Source organism: Rhodamnia argentea, chromosome 5 (genome assembly GCF_020921035.1).
Source record: "Rhodamnia argentea isolate NSW1041297 chromosome 5, ASM2092103v1, whole genome shotgun sequence".
Classification (NCBI taxonomy): domain Eukaryota; kingdom Viridiplantae; phylum Streptophyta; class Magnoliopsida; order Myrtales; family Myrtaceae; genus Rhodamnia; species Rhodamnia argentea.
In genome coordinates, this window is record NC_063154.1 from 19755620 (window position 1) to 19774535 (window position 18916).

The 18916-nt window shown below is 40.2% G+C and overlaps 3 protein-coding genes and 1 pseudogene across 3 annotated transcripts; all 4 read right to left on the reverse strand.

Moving 5' to 3' along the window:
- Nucleotides 1–1004: 1004 nt before the first annotated feature.
- Nucleotides 1005–3454, reverse strand: LOC115737216 (probable carboxylesterase 12). The gene is made up of 2 exons (XM_030669241.2): nt 2893–3454; nt 1005–1529 (listed from the first exon to the last, which is right to left on the reverse strand). The coding sequence occupies exons 1-2, from the start codon at nt 3445–3447 to the stop codon at nt 1044–1046; spliced, it is 1041 nt and encodes a 346-aa protein (XP_030525101.2). The 5' UTR covers nt 3448–3454; the 3' UTR covers nt 1005–1043.
- Nucleotides 3455–5617: 2163 nt separating this feature from the next.
- Nucleotides 5618–6801, reverse strand: LOC115734043 (annotated as a pseudogene).
- Nucleotides 6802–11131: 4330 nt separating this feature from the next.
- LOC115731269 (probable carboxylesterase 12) lies at nt 11132–12391 on the reverse strand. Its single transcript, XM_030661920.2, has 2 exons — nt 11841–12391; nt 11132–11676 (listed from the first exon to the last, which is right to left on the reverse strand). Exons 1-2 carry the CDS (start codon nt 12300–12302, stop codon nt 11185–11187), a joined length of 954 nt encoding a protein of 317 aa, XP_030517780.2. The 5' UTR covers nt 12303–12391; the 3' UTR covers nt 11132–11184.
- A 1472-nt stretch (nt 12392–13863) lies between these two features.
- LOC115731268 (probable carboxylesterase 12) lies at nt 13864–17425 on the reverse strand. The gene is made up of 2 exons (XM_048279824.1): nt 16964–17425; nt 13864–14449 (listed from the first exon to the last, which is right to left on the reverse strand). Exons 1-2 carry the CDS (start codon nt 17423–17425, stop codon nt 13964–13966), a joined length of 948 nt encoding a protein of 315 aa, XP_048135781.1. The 3' UTR covers nt 13864–13963.
- Nucleotides 17426–18916: the final 1491 nt, after the last annotated feature.

Genomic DNA, 18916 nt, shown 5'->3' on the forward strand with positions numbered 1-18916 from the left:
GTCCATATATTGCCAACTTTAATATATTTCCAATGGAAAACTTCTAACAACTTAATAACTTGCCATTCAATTTGGCGTCCGTAAGTTCCTCAAAGTGTTTTTTTTTTTTTTTTGGTAAGGAAAGTTCCTCAAAGTGTTGGTTACTTCTTAAAGTGAAAAAAACGAGCCTATGTTGGTAACTAACTTGTAATGGTAAATCAATTTTTGTTCGAAAATGACAAACTCCTCACGTTGTTGGTGACTAGCTAAATTACAGTTGAACCTGCGTCGATATTTCTACATAAGTAGATAGCTCACATTCCATTTGAAATTGGTAAATTCTTATTCTGGATGGTCATTTATTACGTTAAAGCAGTGGCGTGCTAGTCTATTATAAATATCACAGGTGAAACAAATATTTTCACTGTCAATTTTTTTTTTTTTTTGTGAGAGGTAGATATTTCAAAGGTGGATAACTTACTATTGCATTTGACGTTGTAAGTAGCCAACATTATTTGGTAAATTACCATCGACGTGCCCAGCTAACAGGTTGCCAGCTACGCGACTTTCTCCAAAGAGACTTAGAATTTGCAAATCATGTAAGAAAATTACCACACAGGGAACTGCCAAATGGAAAGCTATTATCTTTCAGTACGAATGGGGCTAAAAGATAGGAGTAACGACGCAAATGATCCCTGAATTTTGGCCCAACATGTAATGCGGCTCTCAAACTTTTAATTTGTTCGATGCGGTCTTTGCACTATAGCCCAATTTGCAATGTCCATGCACTTTTAATTTATTCAATATGATCCCTAAACTTTTTATGAATGCTTAAACTAATCCTCAGACTAAATGAAAGTAACAAATGTTATTCTTAAGTTCAAGGATAACATTGCATGTTAGGAGAAAGTTTATGTATCATATTGAACAAATCAAAAGTTCAAGGACCACATTGTATTTTGGATCAAAATTCTAAAGATCATTTGTGTCATTTTTTTAGAGAAATAACAAGAGCTGGCCCTGCACCCAAAGGAAGCTACCAAATAACAGTACTCCCCATGACCCTATTCATCCTCGTTCATGAAGGAGACCAATCTCTTCATCATCTTCACAGCATTATCACAGCCCGGATTGAACAAATGGAACACGTGATCCTCCCCCGGCGCTTCCATCACCTCCACAGCTCCACTCCACCCACTCTCTCTCAACGCCTCCTCGTAGTACCAACCCCTCTGTCTCAACACATCCTTTTCCGCAACGCAAATCAGGACCCTGTTGACTCCCAAGCCCGAGAGCCTCGGGTCGGCCGCCGGGTTCATCAGAGGGTCGTCGCACCCGGCCGTCGTCGGGTATGCCACCCGCCAGAGGTCCCTGATCAGGGATGTTTTCTCGGGGTCGGTGGTCTCGAGAGGCAATGGTTCTTCGCCCCAGAAAAAAGGATGCACCATAACGACGCCCGGAAATTCGATCCCATCTAGGTTTTCCTGTCCCAATCGGATGCCCATGTTGTGAACTATGTTGGCCCCGGCGCTATCTCCAGACATAAAGACCTATGAAGGGTTTGGAGAATGTTGTATTATTGTGCACACTCATTGATGAGCATGACTAAGGATGCTGTAATAAACACTTCACAACAGAAAATTATATGACCATCGTAACTATCAAACATAAATATATTCTATACAAGCACTCTTAATAGTATGAAGGCAAAGTTAACGGACCAATTCTCAAAAGCCGTCGACTATATATGTCTTAGGAGATGTTTGACAAACTTCTCACGATTGTAGCACCCTCAAAGCTGTAGCAATAGCAATCTATAGTAGAGATGACCACCGCGCGAGGGAAGCGGCCTGCTCGGGGCAAATTTTCTCCACAAAAAAAAAAAAAAAAAAAAATCCCACGCGAGGCATGAGGCTGGCAAATAGGCGCGGAGGGGCGGGGCCGGTATTCGCCTGCCCCGCCCCTCTACTAATCCACCCCTTAAATACTTCAAGGAAAAAGAAGATCTATTCTAATTTCTTTTCATTTATGTGCTTCTATTATTTGCTTTAAACATATGAAAAAAAAATTTAGTAGAACCCTAAGAACAATCGCTTCTCCTTACAAGTCTTGCTTTTGTAGAAAATGCAATCTTGGGAAGTAGGTAAGCAGATGTGGAATAATTGTTCTCCATGTGTTTCATCTTCACAATTTGTCCACATTAAAACTAACTCGTGAAGGTTGGAGCTTGGTTCGCTCAGTCCAACCCATGACACTATCTTCTTCTTCTTCTTCTTCTTCTGTATATGCTAATGAGATTTACCGATGAGCCCATTCTCTCTTATGAAAATGGCAAAAAATGAGAAAAATATCCAATACCCATCTAGCAAGTGGTTTTAGTTCTTTTTTGCGAGAAAATAATAATTTCATAGCAGGCCTTGCGAAGTCAAACTTTTATTTTGTCAATTTAGTCACAAACCTTATGACGATTTGTCGATTCAGCCCTAATCCTATCAATTGTGCTGCTTTAGTCATAATCATTTTGATGATTTGCCAATTTTGTCCTAAACCTTTTAAAATTTTGCCAATTCAGTCCTAAACTTATTAAGTAAATAATTGGTTGAAATGACTATATGGACAAATTATCAAAATGTTTAGGACTAAATTGACACAATTGAATAGTTTATGAATAAATTGGCAAATCATTAAAATGATTTAGAACTAAATTGGCACAATTGAAATGTTTAAGATTGAATTGGCTGCACTATAATATGTTTTGGATTTTCTAGACGTTTTCGCCCCAAAACCACCAAAAGCACCGGATACAACTATACCCAACACATGTTAGATCTATATTATGAGCTTGGACGTCATAACTATTATATATCTGCCAATACGTGATCTAAATAAAAAATGAAGAACTATTACGATTACCTTCTTGAGATTGGCATGAGAATTCAACCACTCCTCGTGGCCGTTTCCGGCAGAATGAGAGGCCACCCATTTCAGGGCAGTCCACGAATCGTCGTAAGCCGTTGGAAGAGGATGCTCCGGTGCCCTTCTATACTCGACGGAGATGGCAATGATGTTAGCCTCCGCGACGAGGGCGTTGAGATAGTTGTGGTAAGTCGGCGACCATGCCGTTTCAATTATGAAGCCTCCCCCGTGAAAGTACACGAGGACTGGGAGCTTTTGGGGAGACCCGACCGCCGCTTTAGGGATGTAAAGTCTAGCCGACACGATGGAGCCTGGTGGAATGGTGACGTCTTTCGACTGGACGCTGGTTTTCTCGTCGAGCGATGGGGAGACAGTAGCTGTGCCCATGAGTCTCTCCACTCGGCCATCCTTGTAAATCCTTATCAACGGAAACAGATCATTGGCCACTTCTGTTTCCATGAAGTTTTTGAGTGAAGGAGAAAGAAAGATCAGTATCGAGGAGAAGAGTCTATTTTGTGTTCTTCCATTATGTTGCTGTGTTTTTATATGCATTCGACATCGTCGTTACTCTTTGTCGTATGCGGAAAGGAAGAATTTTCATACGGCGGTGTCGTGCGGACTTCGTTCGACGTGATGTCGACATTGTAATAAAATTGATAAGATATTTGTTGGGAGCCATGATAATGAATGGGTGAAGGCATTTATGAAGAATTATTGAGTGGATAAGAAATTTGACAGCTCAGCATTGAATTTTTTTGAATGGGTGAAGGCATTTATGAAGAATTATTGAGTGGTTAAGAAATTTGACAGTGGTTAAGAAATTTGACAGCTCAACATTGAATTTTTTTGAATGGGTGAAGGCATTTATGAAGAATTATTGAGTGGTTAAGAAATTTGACAGCTCGGCATTGATTTTTTTTGTCTGTCTTTTGACTAGCAAATATTAAAGAGATAATTACAAAAAAAAAGTCAAACTTATTGTAATTATGATAATTCAGTCTTAAACCTTTATTTGTTTCAAGTAACGAGGTTGTTGATTTCCACATTTCAATGAAAGTTGCATTGATTCTTATCATAAGAAGCCGACAATTAGTTCCCGACTCTAGACATATCCGAAAGTAATCTCATGCATCACTAACCGATTTGCGTGATTTCCGCCCTTATGAGAAGAATACGAGTTTGAAAGAATTGAAGACATAACCGCTAGTTGAGGGCTTATCCAACATTTCAAGATAAGAACACGCTTCATTGGAATTTCTCCTTCAACGAAATAGTTTTCAAAAGTCGTTTCCGGCTTTTAACTAAAGGAAACCGTCGTAATATGAGTTGATGGAAAGCTAAATAGAGAAAGATCTGTATCGCTTTCTCATATTGAAAATGTATGAGTACAACCATATTTATAGAACAAGTCTAATTAATCTAGGTAAGAAATATACATAAAAGGACAATGATCAATACCTTGATATACAATATTCGAAAGCGTCAATTAAGCATAATCATATACGATATCAATCAATGTCAAGATATCTTCATCATATCAATAAGAGATAACGATATCTTGAACATTGCCCCTCAAGCTGGTTGTCTATACACATCCAGAATGCCTGGCTTGCTTAGTAGATATGCATGTTGTCTCTAACATAGAGATTTGGTGAAGATGTTTGCAGATTGCTCCATTGTCCTTGTTCCTTTTGTCTTGATCACCTAATCATCACCTAATCCTGGATTTTATCTCTGATGAAATGATAATCAACTTTTACATGTTTCGTTCTTTCACGAAAATTGGATTTGTTGCGAGTTTAAGAGCATCATCATTGTCACAAGACAGAATTGTTGGTTCCCTTACCCATATGCCAAGATCTCCAAGCAATCCTCTCATCTAGACAATCTCATAGCTAGTTTTTGCCATTGCTCAATATTTTGCATTCGCGGACGATAATGAAATAGTAGATTGTTTCTTCGTCTTTCATGAGAGTACTGAGCTTCCCAATTTGATGTAGAACCCGTAATTGATTTTCTACTTATAGGGCAAATAGCACAATCTGTGTCGCAATATGCTATCATCTCCATGTTGTTGTCCCGTGGCATCTCCATGTTGTTATCCCGTGGCAGTAGTATACCCAATCCTGGACACCCTTTTAAATACTTCACTACTTTCAAAACATCATTCTTGGAGGACTGTCTTGGGTCATACATAGCATATATCATGTCTGATCATAGTGAGGTAGACAAGCTTCCCAATAAGTCTCTGATATGCAAAGGGATCCTCGAGTAAAGGATCCTCATTCATCGGCGACAATTCCTTGTCATATTCAGCCATCCTTAGTCTTTGTCATATGCGGAAAAGGAAGAACTTTCATGCGGTGGTGTCGTGCAAACTTCGTTGGATGTGATAGACAGGGTAAGAACATTGATAAGATTTGTATAGGGAACCATGATATTGACTGGGCGAAGAAATTTAATAAGAATTATTGAGTGGACAAGAAATTTGATAGCTCAGCATCGATTTTTTTTCTTGTTTCTCTTTGGACGAACGAATATTAAAGATATAATTATAAAAAAAAATTATAAACTTATTATAATTATGTCAATTCAATCTTTTTTTTTTTTTCGAGCTATGGTTTTTGATTTCCACATTTCAATGAAAGTTTCATTGATTCTTATCATAAGAAACTGACTGCTAGTTCCCAATTCTGGACATATCCGACAGTAATCTCATGCATCACCATTTTTTTTTCTTGTTTCTCTCAACACCTCCTTGTAGTACCAACCCCTCTGTCTCAACACATCCTTTTCCGCAACGCAGATGAGGACCCTTTCGCAACCCAAACCCGAAAGCCTCGGATCCATCACCGGGGTTGAGCAGCAGGTCATCGCACCCGGTGGTCCTCGGCCGCGGACCTCCTTTCGGGTTCGGTGGTCTCCGAAGGCAATGGATCGTTTCCCCAAAAATAAGGATGCACCGTAATAACGCCTGGAAATTCAATTCCATTTAGCTTTTCCTCTCCCAATCGAATGCCCATCCGGTGAGCTATGTTAGCACCTGCGCTATTATTTAATTTTTTTAATCATATTCCTTTTTTTCTATAATTGTAATGATTTTTTTCGGCAAAAATTTGATGTGACAGAACATATTGAGGAATTTGTTGATGTCATCGTGGGAGTTCCAATAAAAAGATTTTGTTCTTGAGTTGCATCATTTTCTCTAATAGGGCAAAGGTCCACAAGTCCTAATCAAGCTTAAGACTGGTACGTCCATGTACGGATGAAGGGACAAGGCTTTGTTCGATGATTTTGATGATGGCAAAACTATAAACTTGATAATTTAATATTTTTCTAGTGCTATAAATTATTTAAATTGTTGGAAAAATCTCTTTATAATGCTTTACAAATGACAAAACTGTGCAGTTTAATTGTTATTTGATAAATACATTATGTTGTCATGATCAGGTGTTGTCGATGTAAGGAAGATTTTGCCACTGCCAAAGGTGTCCTACACGAATCATCCTAAGCTGCCGGAAGAGGATGCTCTGTTGCCCTTCTGTAATCAAAGGAGACGGCGATGATGTTAGCCTCCGCGACTAGGGCATTGAGATAGTTGTGGTAAGTCGGCCACCATGCCGTTCCAATTATGAAACCTCCTCCATGAAAGTACACAAGCACAGGGAGCTTTTGGAGAGAATTGATCGCAGCTTTCGGGATGTAAAGCCTCACAGAGACGGCAGAGTCCGATGAAATGGCGAGGTATTTCGACTGGATGCCGGTCTTCTCGTCAAGCGACGGAGGGACGGGTTCCGTGCCTACAAATCTCTCCGATGTTAATTTGGAGGCCTCGGATGGTTGCCGTAAGAAGAAGAGGAAATGAGCTAGATGGATTTCCAATTGCAGTCGGTCAGAACCAGACATTCGGAGTCAAAAACAAAAGAACCAGACATTCAGAGAAACAATAGGAAGAAAGTTTCCTATTATGGTTGGACTGCACAGGTCCGAGAAGAGAAGAACTTGTGAATTGAGAGCTTTTGGTCTTTATTTTATTTTATTTTATTTTGCCGTGACTTGAAGAATAAAAGAGACGCGTAGAGAAGTTCTCGTTTGCTCGGACCGACGTGTTTGACCATTAGAATCTGTGCTGTGAGTTTCACATCCAATTCAGTTGTTTCTATTTGGAAAGATTGTGAGATTGGGTGTGATATGAATTTAGAAAACACTCGAGTGTATAAGCGATCATAATTTTGCAATACTCTTATTGATTAGTGGATTATTTGCGACTAGCGTTTCATATGAAGTGGGTATTGATACTCGTATCAAACCACGTAAATCTTCGATATTCACATGGTATGATACAGAAAGTAAAGTGAATTAAAAAGCGGAAGGATAATTAAGGTTGCTGAGTGAGGATTGAGTTGTGATTTGAAAGCTTGATTTGACTAAACGACCCAGAATGTTGTCTTGCATATGAGAAAAACAAAACAAGCCCTATCTTTGCTTGGTGGACCCCAAATCAAATTAGGGAAGTTAATAACCTTGCTTTGTTCCGAAACTCAGTTCAATTTGGACTCTTTTTTACAATGCCAAATTCGAGAGTCGGGCACGGGGGCAGATTTCCATCTCGGGTTGGATTTCATTTACGGGATCAAACTCGAGACATAATTAGTACAAATCTCCACATTGGCTCAAGTGTCACAATTGTCTTGCTGAAACCTCATATTGCTGTTGCTACTCTTCCATAGCCCCCCAAAGGCTTGATATCTCCCATACTCCCTCACAGGCTTGATAGTCATGGACATCTTTTAAGTTCAAGCTACAATTGAACTTTACTATAAACGTAGACCTTAACTGAACATTAAGGATGCGAATTACAACTATTCTCTCCTTAGGCTCTATTTCTGGCTAGAAATAGAAATTCTATTCTCTGAATGACTTTATGAGCAGAAATACGCATTTGATAACGATACAAAATTTCTATTCTCGGGACATAAATTCGTTTGATAATAACATAAAATTTTTACAACTTGGACGATTGGTGGATGATGGCCGATGGCTGAAGACCGGCGGTGGGCTAATACCAGCCTGGGATCGAAGACCGGCGGGTGGCGAACTACGATCGGCAGCAAGTGAACGGCATCCGGGGACCGGAGACCGGCAAATGACGGCGTACGAATCTCAACCGGGGTAGGAGATCGGCGATTAGCGGATGGCCAGCGAGGGGCGAATAGCGGACAGCCGACGGCGAGCGAACGACGGCTAAGGACAGCCGATCGGCTGGCGAGGACTAGAGGCCAACAATCGGCGGACGGTGGCCAGCAAAAAGACAAATGCTAGCCAGGAACCAGCGGACGACCGCGGGCAAACTACTACTCTGCAAACGTCGGCCAGGGACCGTAGATCCGTGAATGACTGTTGGGGACTAGAGAATGGCGACCGATCGTTGGCAAACAGCTGCCAGCAAATGGCAGCCGAGGGCCACCGACCGGCAGACGATGACTCGGGGCGAACAAAAGGCAGCCCGGGATCGGGGACCGGAGACTCGCGATGGGTAGACAACGGTGAGCAGCCGACGAGTGGCGGAAGGCAGCCAACAATTGGAGACCGGCAGAGGGCGACGGGCAATCGGCCGCAGGGACGCGAAAGAGAGGGAGACCGCACATGAGAGAGAAAAAGGGAGTGAGCAATGAGATAAATTCTTATTTCTATTCTAGAAATAGAAAAGTAAAAATTTATACTTCTCATTTCTGTTCCGAACCTATTTTGGGCCAAAAATTTGTCTCGAAAATAGAAAAATGAAATTATTTTATCGAACAAATTTATGTTCCAAACATGTTCCTCGGAATAGAAAAATAGAGAAATATAATCGTTATCATGCGCGCCCTAACTTCACTTGCACATTTAGATACTCCATATAGATTTTCAAGCACAACCTACTCTATTACAAAAGAATTAAAAGTATTGTGACATCTATACTTGTGAGGAGTCAAATACACACCTTACAAGAGTCAAAAGCTGCAACCACCATTGATATTACATGGGTCACCTTATTACAGGTACAGTATGTGGGCTTGATCTCCCGTAGTCCTTCATGGACTTGATCGGCATAGACAACTTTTAAGTTCAATACCTTAACTGAACACTAACACCATTTGCACATTTAGGCTACATTTATTTCACGGAAAATGAAGTGTTTCCGGAAAATGTTTTCTAGGAAGTCGTTTTCTAAGAAAATAACAATATTTTTTTATGTTTGGCCGAAAGCCGAAAACGAATTGGAAAATGTTTTCCGTCATTTGGTAAGGAAAATCAAATTTTATGACACATAAATTTTTTATTTTTAATTATCTTTTTACTTTTTTTTCATTTTTTCGATTTTTTTGTTGCATTATTACATGGCTATGGAGGAACACACACATACATAAATTTTTATTTTTTGATTATCTTTTTACATTTTTTCAATTTTTTGTTAAATTTTTTTGATTTTTTTTAAAGGGAAGTGGAAGGTGTGAGCGCACTCCGCCATGAAAATTGCAGTCCCCTGCCCTGTTTTCACGCTCCGCAAGCAAATTTCACATCTCGTCCGCAACAACAGCAATGGATTCGAGAAATTGAGCAGCGTCGGGGCTGTTGCTCTAGAGCTCGCCGCCACCACTCCTCTTCAGAGCCGTCTTGCACTAGTGCCTCGAGCCGCTGGGCCCCGGACGAGGCGAGCGTGGCCACAGAGGTCCGACAGCAGAGGAGGGGGCTCGGTTGCGGCCGCAGCCGAGATTGGGAACGCGGGGGGGAGGGATTGGAGAAGAACCCGAATTTGGAGGAGATTCTGGGGCTATTGCCGGTGCTGCCACCATTGTTGATCCGCAGGAGCTTGCGGGAGAAGGTCTTGGCATCGTCATCATCTTTAGGGATGGAGGTGCGGAACGCTCTTCTCCAACCAAGGACTATTGTTCGTCCTTGTATCTCGCTTCGTTTTGGGAGGGGGAAGAGAGAGAACGAGAGAGAGAACAGGGATGGAGGAGAGAGAACGAGAGAGAACAAAGATGAAGAGAGAGAGAATGTGGACTGAAGAGAGAGAATAGGGATGAGGAGAGAAGTTTTTTTCAATGTCAGAAACTTTGGGCCTGTATGGTAACACTCCCTGGAAAGTGTTTTTGTTTCAAAAGTGTTCCCGGAACATTTTCATAACGGAAACGTGTATGGTTAAAAAATGTTCCAAAAGTGTTCCGGAGAATACTTTTAAAAAAAGAAACACTTTTGAAGCCAAAAAAGAACAAAAAAAAAACTTGTTTTCGAGTTTTGGAACACTTTTTAGAAACAACTCGAGGGCGAGGTCGTGCAAGCCACCACCGCCCACCATTGTCGGCGAGGAGCTGAAGCGGTTGTCGGTCGCCGGCCGCCGCCGGCCGCTGCTAGCCGCTGGTTGCGGATCCTTCTTTTTAGTGAAAAAAGTAATTTTTTTTTGTACTTGCCAAACACATTTCTGTTCGCAGAAATTGTAGCTGGGAACAAAAACACAAAAATATGTGTTCCCAGGAACGTAAAGGTTACCATACGCAGCCATACGTGCTCATAAGGCTAAGATGGAAGGGGAAAATGATTTTCATTTCTCAAGATGAGGAAATCAATTGTCTTAGTTTTAGAAGGTTTTTTTATTGACCAGAAAATGTTTTCCATTGACCACTCATTTTCTGCTCCCCAAACACTGAAATTTGGGGAAAATGTTTTCCAGGAAAACATTTTCCGTGAAACAAACAGAGCCTTAGATAATTCCATGTGAATTTTCTAGCTCAACCTCTTCTATTACAAATAAACTAAAAGTATTGTCAAATCTATACATGTCAAGAGTCAAATACACACCTTATAAGAGTCAAAAGTTACAACAACCGTTGATTTTACATGGATCACCTTATTACAAGTACGGTCTGTGTCGATTGCTGCAAAAAAAAGAAAAAATTCATATCTTGAGAACTTCTAGTTTCAGTTTCATCTTGAGTTGAACACTGTCCAAATGCACACGGCAATGCGAATAATACTCCTACCCATAAGTAGTGGAGAGTTGTAAAATGTAACTCCTCTATCGATAATGGGACAATAATTTATTCAAATGATGTAGTTTATTTAATAACAACCACATATATTTAACAAAGATTTAGTTCAAAAGATATACATGCGGCTAGACATGTACCCCATGTTTCATCATGTTCACACTATTGACTTTTTTTAAGTCCACACAAGCAATTATTTCAAATAGAGATAGAAATAACTACGGATTGGCACAACCAAACGAAGTTATGACCATAACATCTAAGCCTCTTCATCCTCTGTCATGAAGGAGGCCAATTTCTTCATCAACTTCCCAGCATTATCACAACCAGGATTCGACAAATGGAAGACATGATCCTCCCCTGGCGTTTCCATCACTTCCACTACGCCACTCCATCCACTCTGACTCAACGTCTCCTTGTAATACCACCCTCTATATTTCAACACATCCTTTCCAGCAACACAAACCAGGACCTTGTTCCAACCCAAACCCGAGAGCCTCGAGTCCATCCCCGGGTTCACCAGCGGGTCGTCACAGCCGGGGCTCATCGGGTTTGCCGCCCGCCAGAGCATTTCGTAGAAGGACCTCTTCTCCGGTTCCGTGGTCTCCGAAGGCAACGGTTCGTTGCCCCAGAAATAAGGATGCACCATCATAATGCCCGCAACTTCGATTCCATTAAGCTTTTCCTCTCCCGATCGTATGCCCATGTTGTGGATTATGTTGGCACCGGCGCTATCTCCGGCCAGAAACACCTATGAAAAATAAAAAGAAATGAACTTGTAATATAGGTTAACAAGACAGAGTGTTGTATCAGTTACTGTGCATTTTTTAAAAATCCACGGGGGCCAGGTGCACAAAGTCCAGGCTACCTGACTCATAGAATACCTAAAAAGAAAAGGAGAACATTTAAGATTACCTTCTCGAGACAAGCATGAGAATTCAGCCGCTCCTCGGGGCCGTTTCCGGTGGAATGAGAGGCCACCCACTTGAGTGTAGTCCACGAATCGTCATAAGCTGCCGGAAGAGGATCCTCCGGCGCCCTCCTATACTCGACGGAGACGGCAATGACGTTGGCCTCTGCGACTAGGGCATTGAGATAGTTGTGGTAAGTCGGGGACCACGCAGTTTCGAATATGAAGCATCCTCCGTGATAGTACACGAGCACGGGCAGCTTTTGGGGAGAGTCAATCGCCGCTTCCGGGATGTAGAGTCTTGCCGAGACAGCGGAGTCCGATGAAAGGGCGACGTCTTTCGATCGGACGCCGGTTTTTTTGTCCAGCGACGGAGGCACGGTTTCGGTCCCCCAGAGTCTCTCCACTCGGCCATCGTTGAAAATCCTCGCGAATGGAGACAGATCATAGAGCACTTCTGTTTCCATTAAGTTTTGAAGTGAAATGGAAGCCAAGATTAGTATTGAGGACGGGAAGAAGGAGAGTTAATCAGAACGTTCATATTGTGCTTATGTTGACCGACCAATGAGCGACTTCCTGGTTGCACAAACCTTTGCAAGATGTGGGGTCGATTTATATGGTTGTTTAATTTCCACAATCACAGCAATTTCCACGAAACTTCCATTGTCATTTCCCTTCTCCGGACATATGCAAAAGATAATAATATAAATTCAATACTAAATAATATAATTTAGAAAGTAACTGGGGAAGTCAATTAAGGTTAAGAAAGTTTGATTTGACTGATTATATTGGGCAATCCATGTTGATATGGCATGTGCAGGTTCGCTAATGAAAGTTTTTCGTTTATTGACTTGCAAAATTTACTGTAGAATAGATTGGGAGGGTTAAGTAAAAAATTTATTGGATACCATATAATTCAATGTAGAAAGAAAATTAGAAAAAAGTAGTAAAAATTTATATAAAAAAAATTGTCCACGTTAGAGTTTTTTGCGTCCACATCAAGTTTCTGGTGAGGCGAATCGCCAACAACACTTAAGTGACCTATTTTTTAAAATTTGTGACCCTTAGGCTAACGGAAAAAAAAAATTATGGCAGTGAAGTTCGAAACTCCCAGCCATTGGCCAATGACCCAATTCACTCCTGTTATTCTTATCCCTATTTATAGTTATAGCAAAAAAAAACTCGACAATGGTTGCTAAAATTGCTTGTAAGCCATTACAACGAACAAAAACTATAATACACCGAATTTTGTCAATCGAAAGTGCTGCAAGAATAATGTATCACCACAGCATTTATCACATGCTGTGATGATGAGTTGATGATCCGGAAGCATAACCATATGCGAGTCTATTGAAAGAAAATATTACCTCCTTATTATACTATGTCATACTAATCAAACATTGATAAAATGATGAGAAACCTAACTTTTTTTAAGCTGTCTGGCAACATTTTGAGCCAACTTTTGCTTACCATACCAAAATAGGGATAGTTAGCAAAAAAGTCATGAACATAATGTACGGATGCCAATTAAGTTATGAATCTTTCAATTTAGCTAGTCTAAGCATAAATTTTTTTATGATTTGTGAATATAGTGTTCGGGTCAATCTTGGTTGGAAACTACTGACGTGGGCCCCTACCTAAGTGGCACAAATGGCTGAAATGAAGAAATTTGCAAATTTTTATTAATTTTTTTCTGAATTTTCTTTTATTTTATTGCTTTCCTTTTCCTTCTCTTTTCTTTTTTTCTCTTTATTTTTGTTTTCATAGTGGTCGGCGACTAGGGCGAGGGCTCATAGGAAATGAGGCCTTGGCGAGGGTTCCACAATCAGGGCTTGCAACCCCTTGCCCATATCTAAATCTAGGCTTGGCCATACGACCTAGCTTTGGAAAGGGCTTTGCTGCCCTTGCTTGGCGACCTCTACTAGTCATCTATATCAAGATTAGGGCATTTGCAAGAAATTACTTTGTAATGTGATACATCCCAAGGATTGAACCAAGTAAAAACATAAAAAAAATTATTTGGATAAGATAACAATCCTAGTGAGTTCATCACCTTAGTATAAATAGAGATAGAGATAAATAAGGTTTAACCCCCGCAAAGAAGTTACTAACACCAATACGTCTAGCACTATTTACCCTCCTTTATGAAGGAGACCATCTTTTTCATCAAATTCACAGCACTATCACAAGTAGGATTAAACAAATGAAACGCATGATCCTCTCCCGGTGCATCCATCACTTCCGCAACTCCGGCCCATCCACTCTTACTCAGCACATCCTTGTAGTGCCACCCTCTATGTCTAAGAACATCCTTCTCAGCAACACAAATTAGCACCCTGTTGCAACCCAAACCCGACAGTCTCGGGTCCATCGTCGGGTTTATTAGCGGGTCGTCGCACCCTATGTCGGTTTTTCTCACTATGTTCCAGGACCGTTCAACCAAGGACCTCTTCTCGGGTTCGGTGGTCTCCAAAGGCAACGGTTCATTGCCCCGGAAGTAAGGATGCACCATAATAGCTCCTGGAACCTCAATTCCCTCTGGCTTTTCCTCTCCCAGTCGGATGCTCATGTTGTGAACTATGTTGGCGCCCGCGCTATCTCCAGCCAGGAATACCTAAAAAGAACGAAAAATGAACTATTTACACTAATCGAGAAGAGAAGAGAATGTTGTATTGGTCAGTGTTGCTTGAACATATATCACTGCAGAGAGCATGATTAAGGTGATACAATATTTAAATAGTATACTACGCAGTCATCTAACAACTTAAACTTCTACGCTAATTAGCGGTGTTCTCATAAAACCTCGAAGTGCTAGGGTCCTAGGGAGAGGCCCTAGTTGTTGTGCTTATTCGCTTCCCCTCCTGGCCGTTCCCTTGGCCAGCATTCACGAATTGATTGAGCACCAACTTATAACATAATATCTTGTCAGCCTAAAGTGCACATCGACTTTATCTATTGAAGCTCGTCAAAAGCTAGTATTCTGTTATTTTATTGTGATAGTAGTGCATTTAGAGGGATCAACTACTGGGCTGGGCCGCCCAATCCCGAGAGATTTGGGCAACGCTTTCACGTAAGAAAGCTCGACCCAGTCATCTTACGTGCAATTATACGCAGCAAAATGACAACTTCTGCTCTTTGTTTATTCATGCATATCATCCGGCAAGAATGAAAATTACTCCCATAGTACAAGTTCATATAAGATGGTTGTATGGGAAAAGAGCCCGACCATATGAAATTTTTTAACATTATCAAGATAATGTGGGTAACTAACTTGAATAAGAGTTAGTAACGCAAAACTAGTTGGTAACTTAATTGTTGAAAATCGGGTAATACCTCCAATTAAGCTTGACAACTACCAAAAAGAGCCGACAAATTTAAAAAAGTTGGTAGACAAAGAAGTTTTTTTTTTTCAAAATGAAGAGATGTTGGTAATTTTCCAAAAATAAAACCAAAATTAACATTGGTAACTAACTTAAATAAGAGATGGTAACACAAAACTAGTTGGTAATGCAATTGCTGAAAAGTTGGTATTCAATTTAATTGAAGTTGATAATTTCAAAAAGGAATAAGTGTATCGGGAATCCTAAAACTTGTCACAAAAGTGCATTTGACTCCTAAAACATTCAAAAAGTGTAGTGTAGTCCTAAAACTTGTCACAAAAAGTGCAATTGAGTCCTAAAACTTTAAAAAATTGCAATCAAATTGTAAAACTTGTTAAGTTGGTGTAATCAAATTCTAAAACTTTTTAGCATTTTTTGTTTGTCAAGTTGGACAGAGTTAATGGAATGATTTGATTGCAAGTTTTAGTACCTAATTGCACTTTTTGAAAATTTTAGAACTCATTTGCACTTTCATGATAAATTTTAGGACTACTGCATTTTTTCAAAGTTTTAGGGCTCAATTGCATTTTTATGAAAAGTTTTAGGACTTCCAATGCACTTATCACTTTCTTAAAAGAGTTGGCAAATTTAAAAGTTGATAAATGAAGCAAATAAAGTAGTAACTCAATTGAAAATTGGTAAATTTAAGTAGAAACAAATAAATATTTGTAAACAACTCAATTGATAGTTGGTAACCCAAAATTAGTTCATAATTTAACTGGAAAAAAAGTTGGTGAGTCACAAATAAATGTTGGCAATTATATATCTTGGTAAATTTTGAGGCTTTATTAAGAAAGGTAAACGCAAATTGATAAAAGTTAAGAGATAATTTTTTGCTAGAAATAAGAGAAGTTGGCAATATGAGATAAAAATAAAAAATAAACATGAATGGCTAAGTTAAATATAAGTCTATCACGCAAAATTAGTGGGTTATTTAACTGGATAATAACTCTAGTTGAAGTTGGTAATTTCAAAAATGAGTTAGTAAATTTATAAAAAAAATATTAAGCAAGACAAATAAAAGTGATAAATCAATAGAACATTTCATAAATTTGAAAGAAAAATATAAATAAACATTGGTAAGTCACTCGCATAAAGATGGATAAACTTATGCAAGAGATGGTAGATATTAAGGCATTGTTGAGAAAAGCAAGTAAAATTTGGTACGTAAAAATAGGAAATTTTGGTAATTTAGATACTGTTAAACTAGTTGATAGTTTAATAGAAAGTGTTGGTGAGTTACCAGAAGGTTATGGGGAAATTAGGTGGCCGGTCCTGTTTTTTACCAATAGCTTTTTGAAATTTATCAATTCTTTAAGAAATTTACCGTTACGGAAAAACTCTGGTTCTTTAGGTTAACATCACAATTAACCTGAAATACATCCTATTTAATTAACTCTTACTTAAGTTCAGACCACAAAAAAATAAAATAAAAAATCTTCCTTAATTCGTGAATTTAGTCACCTATTTCAAGAAACCGTAATTCTATCGATATGTTAAAAAGCGTCTGGACCTCTTGGGACAAAACATACGAAAAGCACAATCAAGAGACATAAATCTTATTTAGTGTCCTTTTTTGCCATATTTTTCCTCGAACCTTTAGTGCTTAAAGTTGGACTTTTTCAATATTGAGCACCTCAAATAAGAGTTTACACATTCAGTTGAGGGACATATAATGAGTATAGACTCCTATCTATACGTCACCAAGTAGTCTAGAAACGGGGATAAAAACCAAAATTCAAGATCACCTTCTCGAGATTGGCATGAGAATTCAGCCACTCCTCGGGGCCGTTTCCGGCGGAATGAGCGGCCACCCATTTGAGGGCAATCCACGAATCATCATAAGCCACCGGCAGAGGATGCTCTGGCGCCCTCCTGTAATCGACGGAGACGGCAACGACGTTAGCCTCCGCGACTAAGGTATTGAGATAGTTGTGGTAAGTTGGTGACCAAGCCGAGTAGTTTATGAAGCGGCCTCCGTGAAAGTAGACGAGGACGGGGAGCCTCAGGGGAGAACCCAGCGCCGCTCGCGGGACGTAAAGTCTCGCCGACACGGCAGAGTCTGGCGAAATCGCCAGGTCCTTCGACTGGACGCCGGTCTTCTCATCAAGCAACGGGGGGACGGTGGCCGTGCCCCGGAGTCTCTCCACTCGGCCATCCTTGTAAACCCTTAGGGCAGAAAGCAACTCGTAGGCTACCTCTGTTTCCATCAAGTTTTAGTGTGAAATAGAAGCGGAAAAGTAATGCTGGAGAGGAGGAAAGGAAGAAAAGTTCGTTGTGGTTTCGCGCTATTTTGACGCCTTATATACTGGGCCATCGCCGAAGGTCTCTGTCATATGTGGAAGGAAATAATTTTTCATTTGGAATCTTCCTTTGACCAGCCAACAAGGGACCATTTACTTGTTACATTTTGTCTTTGCAAGGTATGGGTCCCCCTAAATGAGAATTTGATTGTTATTTCGCATCTTCCGAACGCACGAATCCAAACGATATGACCGATTTATAACTATGTAACTGGCCTATTGAATAAACTCTGTCTGCGGTCACCAAACTTATGTGGCGTTTACAACATGATCATTGAATTGTAAAGCCGTCGGAAGAGGATGCTCCGGTGCCCTTCTATATTCGACGGAGATGGCAATGATGTTGGCCTCCGCAACGAGGGCATTGAGATAGTTGTGGTAAGTCGGCGACCATGCCGTTTCAATTATGAAGCCTCCCCCATGAAAGTACACGAGGACTGGGAGCTTTTGGGGAGAGCCGACCACCGCCTTAGGGATGTAAAGTCTCGCCGACACGATGGAGCCCGGTGGAATGGCGACGTCTTTCGATTGGACGCCGGTTTTCTCATCGAGCGACGGGGAGAGTAGCTGTGCCCATGAGTCTCTCCACTCGGCCATCCTTGTAAATCCTTATCAACGGAAACAAATCATTGGCCACTTCTGTTTCCACGAAGTTTTTGAGTGAAGGAGAAAGAAAGATCAGTATTGAGGAGAAGAGTCTATTTCGTGATCTTCCATTATGTTGCTGCGTTTTTATGTGCATTCGACATCGTCGTTTCTCTTTGTCATATGCGGGAAGGGAAGAATTTTCATACGGCGGTGTCGGGCGGACTTCGTTCGACGAGAGGTCGACATTGTAAGAAAATTGATAAGGTATTTGTTGGGAGCCATGATATTGAATGGGTGAAGGCATTTATGAAGATTTATTGAGTGGATAAGAAATTTGACAGCTCAGCGTTGAATTTTTTGTCTGTCTTTTGACTAGCGAATATTAAAGAGATAATTACAAAAAAAAAAGTCAAACTTATTGTAATTGTGCTAATTTAGTCCTCAACCTTTATTTGTTTCAAGTAACGAGATTGTTGATTTTCACATTTCAATGAAAGTTGCATTGATTCTTATCATAAGAAGCCGACAATTAGTTCCCGACTCTAGACATGTCCGAAAGTAATCTCATGCATCACTAAATGATTTGCATGATTTCTGCCCTTATGAGAAGAATACGAGTTTGAAAGAATTGAAGACATAACTGTCAGTTGAGGGCTTATCCAACATTTCGAGATATGAACACGCTTCATTGGAATTTCTCCCACAACGAAATAGTTTTCAAAAGTCATTTCCGGCATTTAACTAAAGGAAACTGTCACAATATGAGCTAATGGAAAGCTAAAATAAAGGAAGATTTGTATCGCTTTCTCA

What these genes read in the sequence shown, in the direction of transcription:
- LOC115731269 (XM_030661920.2), bottom strand. Translation starts at nt 12,302, where the DNA reads ATGGAAACAGAAGTGCTCTATGATCTGTCTCCATTCGCGAGGATTTTC. An exon ending in CTCATGCTTGTCTCGAGAAG is followed by an intron (nt 11,677 to 11,840) that starts GTAATCTTAAAT and finishes TATTTTTCATAG; the next exon opens with GTGTTTCTGGCCGGAGATAG.
- LOC115731268 (XM_048279824.1), bottom strand. Translation starts at nt 17,425, where the DNA reads ATGGAAACAGAGGTAGCCTACGAGTTGCTTTCTGCCCTAAGGGTTTAC. An exon ending in CTCATGCCAATCTCGAGAAG is followed by an intron (nt 14,450 to 16,963) that starts GTGATCTTGAAT and finishes CGTTCTTTTTAG; the next exon opens with GTATTCCTGGCTGGAGATAG.
- LOC115737216 (XM_030669241.2), bottom strand. Translation starts at nt 3,447, where the DNA reads ATGCATATAAAAACACAGCAACATAATGGAAGAACACAAAATAGACTC. An exon ending in CTCATGCCAATCTCAAGAAG is followed by an intron (nt 1,530 to 2,892) that starts GTAATCGTAATA and finishes AACCCTTCATAG; the next exon opens with GTCTTTATGTCTGGAGATAG.